Source organism: Notolabrus celidotus, chromosome 14 (assembly GCF_009762535.1).
Source record: "Notolabrus celidotus isolate fNotCel1 chromosome 14, fNotCel1.pri, whole genome shotgun sequence".
In the NCBI taxonomy this organism is placed as follows: domain Eukaryota; kingdom Metazoa; phylum Chordata; class Actinopteri; order Labriformes; family Labridae; genus Notolabrus; species Notolabrus celidotus.
In genome coordinates, this window is record NC_048285.1 from 5,553,379 (window position 1) to 5,565,647 (window position 12,269).

Consider the following 12,269-nt stretch of genomic DNA (forward strand, 5'->3'; position numbering starts at 1 on the left):
ATTATTATCAGCACATCGTCACTTGAGTTTCCTTTCCCTCTAAGCCCTCGTTTCCACACTCAGGTAACAAACCACTCCCTGCTTTTCAACGAGCACACATAAACGCGGTCATCTGACAAATCTCTAACCCCGTGAGATAAGACGATCGGCTAAACTGTGTCAGGCTCTGGAGAGTTTCAAGGTTCAGAGACCCACCCTCTTTGTACTGGTACTTCTTGTCAGCGTCGGTCGCTTTGTGAGGATCTGGCTGAATGTTCTCAGCATCCAGCTTGTCCTCTTTGTCCTCCCAGGTCAGGTCTGCCTCCTCTGGGGCAGGAGGGGCCGCAGCTGGGGGCTGGGTTTCTGGTGCTGGGGCAGGGGTGGGCTCTGGCTCTGGAGGGGTCACAACCTGCTCCTGGTTAAAAGAGGGAAAGAGAGACGTGAAGAAGAGACTTATTTTTTTAGAGTATCTTTGAACGCTTCATTGACCAAAGAAGAAGATGCTGTAAAAAAGCGCTGCCTGTCCAGAAGGTTTTCATACATCTTAAACAGGCAGTAAAAGCATAAGAAGTTTGCGCATAATTATTGAAAACACACCTCTTTAAAGTAATCCAGGAGGTCTCCAACAGCCTCCTTCTTGTTCAGATCCTTCATCTTCCTCTTCTTCTTTGGCACAGACACAGCAGCTACAGGAAGAAGATAAAAAACATCAGAGTCAGTAACATATCAGAGAGAAGTGTAAGAGGATCTGTAATAGGTGAAGCGTAATAAAAGCATTCAAATGTTTTTTACCTTGCATAGTAGTTTCTACAAGGGCGGGGGTGACTGTCTGGGGGGGAGGTGTGTCCTCCCTCTCCTCTGCTGCGGGAGGGGGAGGAGTGGGCACTGTTTCTGGGGTGGTGTCAGTGATGCTGGAAACCGTCTCTGCAGGAGTTGGCTTCTCCTCTGTGACCTCGGGTTCGGGCACTGGGGCATCTTCTGTAACATCCAGGGCGACTGGAGGAACCGTCTCTTCAGTCTCAGGCTCAGGCTTAGTCTCAGGCTCAGTCTCAGGCTCGGGCTCAGGCTTGGGTTCCGCCTGGACTACAGGATCAACCACAGTCTCCTGGACAGTGGGTGCAGGTGCAGGCTCTTCAGTAGGTGAAGGCTCTTCAGCGGGTGCAGGCTCTTCAGCGGGCGCAGCAGGTGTGGCTTGGACAGCTGGTGCGGTTGCTGCCTGAACGATGTCTGCAGAGGCCTGTGTGACGGGCTGCTGGCTGTGGTCGGGCTCAGCGATGGGGCTGACGTCGCACTCGGCTGTGCTGAAGGCGGTCTCCTCTGGGTCTTGAGGGGCTGGCAGCGGCAGGCCGTTAGGGAGGCGGAGCTCCTCTGGTTGAGCAATCGGTGATTCCAGAGGAGCCTCCTTGTGACTGCTTGGCAACATGACCGACAGCTTCTCTGACTCCGCCTCGGTGACACCGTTGGTGGTGGAGGGAGGTGCAGTGGGTGTGTCCAAAGAGGCAGCTACCTCCTCTGCTTCCTCTTCCTCTTCCTCTTCTGCCTCTGTGTCAGTTTTGCCTCGTGCAGCAGGGACAGGGTCAGGGAGCGGTGCAGGGTAAGCAGGCACCTCAGGAGCCGGTTTAGGGGTCGGTGTGGGTTCCTTCAGAGCTGGGGGAGCATCCATCACGTCTGCAACAGGAGCACTGGGTGCAGGTGCGGAAATAGTGTCAAGAGGGGCGTCCTCTGCTTCTGATAAGGGAGGGGGGGAGGAGGGTTTAGTGTTCGTGACAGAGTCGGTAGCCTCTGTGGGGATTGGGTCGCCCTTTTGAAGTTCGGGGGTCTTTGACAGAGGAGGGGGAGAGGGTTTGCTTCGGTCATCTGGTGGAAAAAAGAAAAACAAAGAACTTAGACTCCTGAACTTCTGTTCTCGATAAATGGACCACCCCAAAATTAGATGGATTTATTGATTCTGGGATGGTACAGCTTTGAACAGGAGGATTGTGTGGAATCAAAAACTAAACTTAACCCAAAAGTTTAGGTTAAAGATGAACACGTCATCAGTTATCAGATACATTATTTCAGGTATCTGACCCACTCTGTCCTTCTACATCCAGAAGCCACATACCTCCTTAAATCCATCCATTTCCTTTATAAAATATACTTCAAAATCACCAAACATTCCTCAACCACAACACTCAATAACTACCATCAACATTTTCCAAGTTGACCCCGTGAAACCTGTATGGCTCAGAGGAAGCTGTAGGATATCACTTGGTTGCAAATGTGTGCCTGCAGGCTGTAATTCATGATGTAGTAAGGAAACTCATTCATGAAACATGAGGTCATACGTGGCAGCACGAGCAATGTAACGTTGCAAACCTCAGTAGAAGCTGCTCTTTGATGGGAGTTCAGGGATTGTAAACCTGGGCTGAACTTAACAGCTCCAGTAGATTGCCCTATAAGCAGGCTGAATGTGTCTAATCAATAGATATCCACTGAAAGTCTTTGCTTTTGCCACAAACAAGCTCAATTCGTTTCCAAATTGTCTGGCAGAGTAACACAAATGATTCAAGTTAAATAGTTGTTTAGCAAGAACCAGCTGTTACACTTTGGTCAACAGCAATTTTCATATTTCAGTTTGTCAGTTTATGCTTTTGTGATTAAACTCTATTTGTGATGCACAATAACACTTTCAAACTTTCTAACAAGGGCAGCAGCAGCTTAAAACACTCTGCCTGTTGGGTTAAAAATCATGTTTCTGTGAGTGGAGTCTGGTGGCCTTAAAGAGAGCGGAGTAGTTGCTGCTGCTGCTGGTTTCTGACAAAAGTGTCTGTCTTTATTTCTCTCCAGCATCCATACAAATGTGTCGCCAGATACTTGGAATAACAAACTGAGCAAGTCAGAAAGTAAAAGGACTTTTATCAGATGACGTCTACGACTCTGAGTATATACCCTGAAGAATTTGGTGGCAGCCACTGCACACGGTCATACATCTGTCAGCTGGGGTAATCAACCAGAGGAATTCCCAAATGGTTTCAACATACTAGTCGTTTAAACACCGAAACGTGCGAAAACAGGGCTCAGACTGAACAGAGAGCCTGAGCTTCTCATGAGAAGTATGTCTTTTAAAGAGTGAACCAGATAGATCAAGTTAAAATGGTAGTGTCTGTCAGAGGCACACAGTCCGTGAGCAAATTACCAGCTCACATTAGGGAGCTTGAGAACTACAGTACTAGGGATGTCAAGAATTAATCAAGTACCGATTAATTGATTGTTAAAAACTTACTCAAACACATCTTTTGTTTAGATTTTCTATCACGCGGAACAAACATCATGTGGTCTCATATTTGGTTCAGCTGTCATGGAGGTGTTTTAAGTTTAAAGCATGTTTGGATGTGAATCAGCTGACTGAAGGTGTTGCTCACAGAAGAGACGCTCAGCTGGGGGCTGCGGCTGAGTGACACCTTTTTTTTCCACCACTGGACTGATTATGACCCGGCTGACACCTGACTGCATTCACATGCTTATTTTTCTCAATAAGGACGAGTGGACATAAAACTGGACACACTGAGTCTGATATATGATTCTGTTCAGTTCCCTTGTTGAAGTCTGAGTCTTCACTTTTATGACTGTATGTCTGCAGAGATCTACTCCACACGTTAATATTCAGTGTGTTAACGTTTTGAACACCTCAATATGATCTGTAGCTATTCAATACTGTCAGTTATACACATTGCGTTGTGAAGGAACATTTGATTCAGCGGAAAAAACGCATTTGGCATTATTTTTCACATGGAAAATGTTTATGTTTTTTTTAATGATTCATCGATAATTGATCGTTAACATTTCCAAAGATCAATCACGGAAAATACTTGACATTTACATCCCTATACAGTACCTTTAAAAAAACACTTAAACATTGGTTAAAAAAACAAACCAGTCATGTACACATGATTAATCTGTTTCCTCATTTGATGCCTGTTCGGGGGCTTTGGCCTCACCTTCCATCTTGTTTTTATAATGTCACAAAAGTCTAAGTTTTTTATGTAAAATTTGTTTGTAAGTCAGTTTGTGCAGTGTCCTGTTAACTGTCTGTAATTTTAAATCTTAATGTTTTATGTTTCATTGAAGTACCTGCCTTAGGACTATTGATAAAATGTAGCAATTGTGCTAATTCCGGCATATTTACATTGACAAAATACATCTCCCAATGACAGCACTATATGTGTTGTGTTAATACACCTGCTATGTGCCTACAGAGGAATACAATTAAACAAAAGCATGTTATACAGAAAGCTAATAAGTAAGTAAGTAAAATATGAATAATATTTCATTATAAATAAGACAGAGGTAATATGTTTGTGTTCTGTTCACTCACCTGGTCTCACCACCGCTGGTGTGGCAGCAGCTGGGGCGCTCTCACCGTTGGCCTGGTTCACTCCTGTACTCTCTGATCCAGATATGGCTGACTGTTGGGAGAGACACACACACATGGAAAGGTAAGGTACAGTGTGACCTTACATATTAGGACAATCCTTCATTTTCCACATGACTAGGGGGGAAAAAAGCTGCTTTCACAAAAAGGTCCCTGGTTGGCTGTTTGAGTCTCACGTCAGAGCTGCCGAGAGCAAAGCGGAGTTATTCTGACAGGTAGTGGTGTAACACATGTATGAAGGCCACTTATCTGCAGCATTCCCCATAAAGCAGTAACACATGGACAGCACAGGCAAGTACATTCTTGTCTTAAATAAGAAGACGTTTCAGGAGGAAGAATTAAAGCAAAGGACTATGTATGGACAACTTTTATATACCTCGGACCACAGAAAGGAGAGGATATGTAACAAAACATCTGCATGAATTCATTTGATTTTTAAGTTTTTGAGTGGTGTTTTAAAACTACAGGTACAGGTAAGCAGTGTGTAGTTTACAGTCATAAGAGTTCACTTCAGACACAGGTAAGATGTCAGCCAATGCTTCAATAAACTTAAGTGGGAAGTTTGTCCTCAAAACAGCACCAGTTCTCTGAAGGTGATTCAGTGTTGCAGCACCAGACAGTCTGTCGTAGGTCTGTGGTAACTAAAAGCAGCAGCAGCAGAAGTCGTCTCTTTTAATTCTGCACCTCGAACAGAGAACACTGCATGCTGCAAAAACCAGCACAAGCCTCAGAACACCTGTAAAAGGAGCCGACATGAGCTGCATCCGTGTTTAAGATAATAAATAAGGGGATTTTAGTTTCAGTACACAGTGCCCAGCCTGTGTAACTAATAACACTGCTTCCCTTACGGCTGACTGTAACAACAAATGAGCATCCAAATAAAGTCTGTGGACTGCACCCACCCTAATTAATCACATCTATGAGTTTCTAAATTGAATCCATGAGTGTTGGCTTACCACTGATGCAGTCTTTTCACAGCTGTTTCTCTGCGTTCTTCAGTTTTACAATTCATGTCATGATAAAAGTGAAACTGTGCCTTTAATCCTGCTGTGTGGACTCTGCTTATCTCACCTGAGGTGGGGTGGGTGTAGAGCCACTTCGCCCCCCTGACATAATCTCCTCTGTAATGTCTCGACCTCCTTGGTTAGGGTCTCTTATTCTTATCTGTGGAAGAGAGAGAAGAGATGTTTGAGTAAGAGCAGCTATCAGTGAAGGAGAGAGGTTATAAAAGTGAAGAAAAAGGACATGTTTTCCTGTTCACATGAAAAAGAGAAAGGCAAAGGGTTAAATGTTTTCGGGTGAGGACAGCTTTTTGTAAGAGAAGAGTGGCCTTCCCATGATGCACTGCTGTCGTACAGTCATCAGCCCTTTTTCTGCATTTATGACTCGCTAGCAGCCTAGATTCAATGGAAGCTACGTTTCTCACATTGTGAACGCTGAGGCGCACCAAATCCAAACACTAACCGCAAAGCAAATTCCTCTGCTGCACAACTGAGTGTGCTTTAGCTTGTTAGTCACCAGTGGAGCCGTTTGACGGAGCGAGAATCGAGTTTACCGACTTTCAGGCTAATTGTTTAACAAATTCCACTGCTGGTCTAAGTTGTTGTGGAAATGCCTGACTCATGAAGGCAAAGCAAAACAGTGAGGGGGAAAAAACAGAGTAAAAAACTCAGATCACTCACTCTCAAGGAGTGCCCATACATAACAGACACATGCTTTCTATTCTGCTCCTTTTCCTCTCACTCACACTCTACATACTTACTCAGATAAGTCAGAGCTGTCATAAACTGGCGTGAGTCGAAAGAAAGTGGCACAAACAAACTTCTGCTTCGAAAGTGAGAGACTAACAACCGCAGTTCTCTAACCTACTTTTAACTTGAAAAGCAACAATATTTGCTTGTTGCTACTGACCTTTACCTGGTCCACTCCGTCAGCGACTCCCCTTCTGAGCCATTACAAACCCTAGCAGGCCTCTCTCATCCTGGGGCTGGAGTAGCAGTTCCAGCGGACTCTGGTCTGGACTTTAAACCCCTTCAAAGAGGGGGGGCGGTGGATGCAGCCAGTTTAGTTTTGCCTCAGTTTAACTCACACACATCCAGGCTGTGACAGAAGAGCTGCACCCCTGGCAGAAGAGGACCGAGCAGAGCAGGGCTGGGCCTGGCTGTCAGTATGCTAGCTAGCAACTTGACTCTCTCTCTCTCTCTCATACGCTGAGCAGAACAGGGAGAGAAAAAAAAAGGATAAAGCGACTGGCCTTGTAAAGCTATGGTATTGGAATGCATGAGCCCGCCCACAGAGACTAACAGACAGTTAAAGGGGCTGGAGGGGCAGGCTGAAGGGGGGCAGAGTGGGAGGGTTTCCAGGAACAAAAAAAAGTTTTCGTTATCAAATGAGCAGCAGCTAGCAGAAGAAACTCCCCCTCTTCCTCAGTTCCTCTGTCTGCTCGGTCATCCCGCACACTCAAGTCGCTGCTCAGACTTTTTTCTTTCAAAGCTAACCCTTTCTGAGGAAAAAGAAACTAGCACAAGAGGAGGAGGGAAAGGAGGACAAGGAGGGGGAGGAAGGGGGTGCCACAGCAGCAGAGGAAGGCTGGTTGGTCAGCCCTTCCGGCTCAGTAGGGGGAGGAGACCAGTGGCCACGTGGAGCTGAACTATGTGCTGACATGTCCTTCGCTCCCCCCCTCGCCCCTCAAGCTTTCTCTGAGGGGAAGAGCTAGAAAAGAGGAAAGTAGAGAAAAAGGCTATTTGCAGAGCTACAACTTTTGTACGTCACCAGAGAGTCAAAAGACTAAACTGGAGGATTGGAGTCAGGGGCACAAAAAAGTTCAGGATCCTCTTTTGAATCCAAAAAGTTCAAACACTCACACAGAAAAGTTTTCGCCATCTAACTCGCATGCAACTACAGAAAGGAGTTGGAGCTCTCGGGGACTGAACAGCCTTTTGGGTCACTGAACACGGTGCTACAAATGAAAGGTCACAGTTCACGTACACTAGCGCCTTGTGTCCTGTAAACATGTTACAACACAACGAAACTGCCCAAAAATCCAAGAATACAAGTTAATGGTGTGAACTCATCACAAGCATTCATAGTTACAGCCGAGGAGTTAACATCACTCACAGCAGCAGACAGGAGATCAAACCCTTCCGGTCATTCAGTCACCCTGTACTTACTGTAATGTGACATTCTGTGCGCATGTGTGTGACAGCGGCAGTGAGTGTGCACGGAGCCTTGAAGCAAGCGTTACAGCAAGGGGCCCATGGGAATGAGCCAAAGTCCAGCCAAGGTAACTACAGCTGCTGATAAGCTGCCAAGTTCCCCACTGAGAGGGACCAGACATCACGCAACTCTCACAGTAAACAGCCTCAGCTTTTACCTAGTAACGGGTTTATGATTCATGCTAAACTGAGCCTCGATGGATCGAGGATTCACCAAAGAGGATTCAGATGGTGAAAGAGTTCTTTCTCTCCCCCGCAAAGCACATATTTGATTTGAGGGGGGGTTTCATCAGATAAAGATGTGACTTAAGTGTAAAAAGTATTTGGGCAATGAGGGTGAAAGTTGACCGCAACCCATACAGACAGAAAGCAAAGCTCAGAACGAGCCAAACTTGTTTCAAGAGCCTCCAAAAATGCAAGAAAAGAGAAATGAAGGAGAAAAATGTGCAAATACAGAAAAAATACAGCTTTTCAACACTCAGATCTGTTTCTTCCTTATTGTCTGCAACAAATACCAGTCAAAAGTATGGACACACTTTCTCATCCAATGGAGATTGTAGATTAATACTGAAGACATCAAAACTATGAAATAATCTGGTTTGGCCATAATCTGGATTACAACAGTAGTCAAATAGGGCTATCCATTGTGTACTAACCTTACCTCTGAACAACTCAACTGATGGTCTCAAACACATTAGGAAGGCAAGTCATTCTACAAATGAACTCTTGACAAGGCTCATGTTAATTAGAAACCATTCCAGGAGACCACTTCATGAAGCAGACTGAGAGAATACCAAGAGTGTGCAAAGCTGTCATGAAGGAAAAAGGGGGCTACTTTACAGAATCTAAAATATAAAACATATTCTGCTTTGTTTAACATTTTTTTGTTCATTCAATAATTCCATATATGTTTGTTCATAGTTTTGATGTCTTCAGTATTAATCTACAGTGTTTACAATCATAAAAATAAATACAAACCCTTGAATGAGAAGGTGTGTCCAAACTTTTGACTGGTAGTGTATTTGCAGCCTGTTGGATAGTTGAATCAGAGTAGAACAAGTTCTTACATTTTCCAGGATGCACAGAAAAGTTGGGAAACTCTGCAGACGGCTTATTTTAATATTTTAAGACATTCAGATTTTTGAAGAGTGAAAACTTGAAGGGAAATAATAAAGAAAGAACGTACGAGACGTCTATGAAGGTGGCAATGCAAAAACTTGTCCCAACTTCATTGCCAACCATCAACAACAGTAGTTTACATTGAATATCAAGAACAAACTATTTTTGTGTGTCAGTTGGATTATTTTTCATCACCATGATTTATCTACTGTGGTGTTTGTTTTCATCTAGTCTCAAAATACATACAATCATACACAAACCCAACACAGAGTCCACAAAGCAATGATAAACCCTTATTATAACTTCTACCAACAACTATTCTGAGTAGATATTTTAAAAGAGTCTCCAAAGTCTGTACAGTTTCGTTTTTTTGTCACTAAAAGGAGAGAAAGTTGCGAAAACAAAAACTATGCAGAGGGCAGAGTCGTGTTTTTTTTCTCGAGCAGGATGGAAGAGTCGAATGTTTCCGGCGTCACACAAGTCTGGGATGTGAAAACGCTGATTACATGAGTGAGAGGCACAAACTGGGGCTCTGGTTCACAGGGAGCTACCACATACCAGAGAGGGCCATCTTACAGAGCGGAGGAAACACTAGACATACTGTGGAACTGGGGGAATATGTCGTACAGCAGTTTAGCATGACAGAACGTTAAGGTCAAGTTCACCACTATCTGTTTCAGTCAGGTAAACTGAACTCCATGTCCCGACTGTAGAAAGACTCTGGACTCATCTTCAGGTGGATTGCAAAACTACTGTTTGTCTTGAAGCCAAATATCACATTACAGTACTGCTTTCTGTTAATGCCGGGGGTTGTTACATTACCAAAATAATCCCAGAATTCCTGTTCTACCAAGTTTTCCTGAAAGTCAAAGTGAAGCATTCAAGAAGTCAGCAGGCTGCACTATTTAGAAACTTGTAATCTATAAAGAGTTATACTGTGTTACATGTTTTTGACACTTCAAATAGTAAAACACTTCTTTTGATGTGGTCTGTATGGTGCAATCACAATGATCACTACTAAAGAGTGAAAGACAAATATCTAAGAGTGCATATTAGCTTCAACTCCCAACATCTAGATCCAGAAAGCTGTGTTTTTGTCACTATTAAACTGGCAGAGATGAATCTGAGAACAGCTGATAGCTAGCTTGAGCTTCATGCGACTGCACCATTATCACCATTACACCCAGGCCTCCATCTAACAGGTAGAATGAACACATGCTGAGTGAGACAGCACTGTTGTCTTTTTATTTATTCTATAAATAATGACTTTTTTAATGCTTATTGTGAACGCTCATACTGTGATAATGATGAACATGTGATTAATTGTGCAGCCTCACTTTTGATTTAGCATTTTTCCATCACTTTGTTTGACTTATGACGGGCAGGCAAAAATATGACTCTGCTGCTGTATTCGTCTGAGTGTCACCACGTCAAGCTGCTGTGTGTCTAATTCCTATGTTTGCCCAGACTCGTAAAATAAACTTTGAAATGCATTCACAAAAATGAGACGGACTAGTTGTGCAAGTGAACATCAAAGTTAAATTTGTATCCATAGCTGTTTCTCTTTAACTTTGTGTTTGTGTGTGTGTGTGTGTTATTTTACAGGCTTAATGGATTCATTTTTACTTGTGTGATATTGGTCCACGTTTAGCTGGTCCAACTGCGGACGTATCGCTTGATTATGCTGAACGGCACTTTAATGCGCACTTTTAACTTGCACTTGTGTATAACTTATATGTGCTCTTGTGATGTATTGTTGTTTTCTTTGTCATGCTATCATGATGACCTGTTTCCATGAACTCTGTTTTGACCTGCCAGGGACTGTGGATGAAAATTAGCCTTATAGCTAACTCTGCATTTAATGAACATTTCAGCGGTGCATCAATGTAAAGATGCCACTGTCCCTTTAAATAAATAAAAATAAATAAATAGAAAAATAATGAGTATTCACTGAGACATTACCTTCAGAGGAATTGTATAAAGTACCTATAGACAAACTGAAACATAATTCAACTTTCACTCAAACTCTGAACCACATGCAAGAAGCCTTTCTATCTTTAAGTTGTTGTGCTCTTTGAGAAGCACTTTGAACTGACCACAATAGTTTTTTTTCACTCTAACAACTTCAAAATCATGAGCCATTGTTCACATTTGTGTCGTCATACATCTTTTAACAGATGGAACAAAAGTGCACCAGAGGCAGGCGAGCAGTGTTGAGTTATGAAACGTGTATTCAGGAGGGTTCATAAAGAAAAGAAAAAACACTGTTTATAAAAGTTGTGATAGTTTTTCTCTTAATTCAAGAAAAAAAAAAAGTGTAAACTTCAAGTATCTGATGTGACAAAGATCTAAACCTAGATGTCTGTGTGATCTGAACTCTTTCATACTGCACATGTTTGGTGCTGGAATCTTCTTGTGAGTAAAAAAACACATGTTATGTATTTATATGGGATTAACATTGGAAATAGTGTCAGTGTAAGAACACAACCTACTCTGATACACAGATTATCATCTTGTGTCTGTGATATTCTCCTCCTTACATTTTCACCACGTGTGCCAATACAAACTTTTATTCTAGCTTTTCAAGAGACCCATTTTGTTCTTAAATGTCAAGACTTGGAACAGTGGGTAAACTTGAATCCTAATAATGTAACATGGAGACCCAGATTGAAGTTGATTCAAAAAGGTGTGAGGTGTTTAGTGTAGCACCACGCAGACCATACCTGTTTGCGTTCTCGTTTGGTTGGGATGTGCTGTGGAGGCGGAGGTGGAGGTTGCTGCTGCTGAGGGGCCGGGTTCATAATAACCGAAGCCGCCTGCACCGAGGGGGTGAACTGAGGCTGGGCGGAGTAGTAGGCCCCTGCTGTGGATCAGAGAGAGAAGAATGTCAACCAACCCATACTGATTTATTCTTATAGCCATTATTTCACCCAGACACACACACTTACACACACATTAAAAGCATGTAGCTGGTGTTTACACAACAGCATAAACACACCACCTCACTGATGTGTTGACGGTCGTGTAAGGCTGCTTTGAGATGCTCATAAAAGCTGCATCTGAATGAGGGTTTGATTTCTTGATGATTTGTGTGACAGCTGAAGTTTTACACCCACAGTAAAGTCATAACATCATTACTGTGACGTAACTACACTTCATTTAGGTACTGGTCCTTTCACTGCTGATGGAGGATGTGCTTCCTTTGCTCTAAAGAACAACAACAACCTCAAATCTGTGCAAACAAAACTGAGTCACACTTCAATTCCTGGATTACAAAACCAACAATGTCCCTGTTTGTGCTTCAGTGTTGGGGCCCCCTTTGCGTCAGACAGCACTTGAAGTTTTGGGACCTGTTGTTGTGTCACGGAAAGTACAGATGGGTGATGGGTTTATCCTATTTCCAAAAGGGTTTAACACCGACTAGATATCAACTCGAGTGTTACAACTATGAAAATGCCATCTCTGTATGTCCTACAAAAGCTGATGAGATCACAACCTATGAGATTATATTTATATGGAATGATTCTAACGTGTGAAACCAC

At 43.2% G+C, this 12,269-nt stretch overlaps 1 protein-coding gene across 7 annotated transcripts in view; it reads right to left on the minus strand.

Moving 5' to 3' along the window:
* Positions 1-12,269, minus strand: part of LOC117824996 (eukaryotic translation initiation factor 4 gamma 1-like) — a 54,219-nt gene that overhangs the window by 14,373 nt on the left and 27,577 nt on the right. For 6 of the 7 annotated variants that reach the window (XM_034700563.1, XM_034700561.1, XM_034700560.1 and 3 more), the window contains 6 exons: positions 11,451-11,590; positions 5,465-5,557; positions 4,337-4,427; positions 772-1,836; positions 577-665; positions 196-394 (listed from right to left, as the gene is read on the minus strand). In XM_034700563.1, the coding sequence (XP_034556454.1) occupies positions 196-394; positions 577-665; positions 772-1,836; positions 4,337-4,427; positions 5,465-5,557; positions 11,451-11,590 (1,677 nt within the window). Of the gene's footprint in view, positions 1-195; positions 395-576; positions 666-771; positions 1,837-4,336; positions 4,428-5,464; positions 5,558-6,304; positions 6,701-11,450; positions 11,591-12,269 lie in introns of those variants that run through there. The other variant, XM_034700565.1, reaches the window with a different exon arrangement.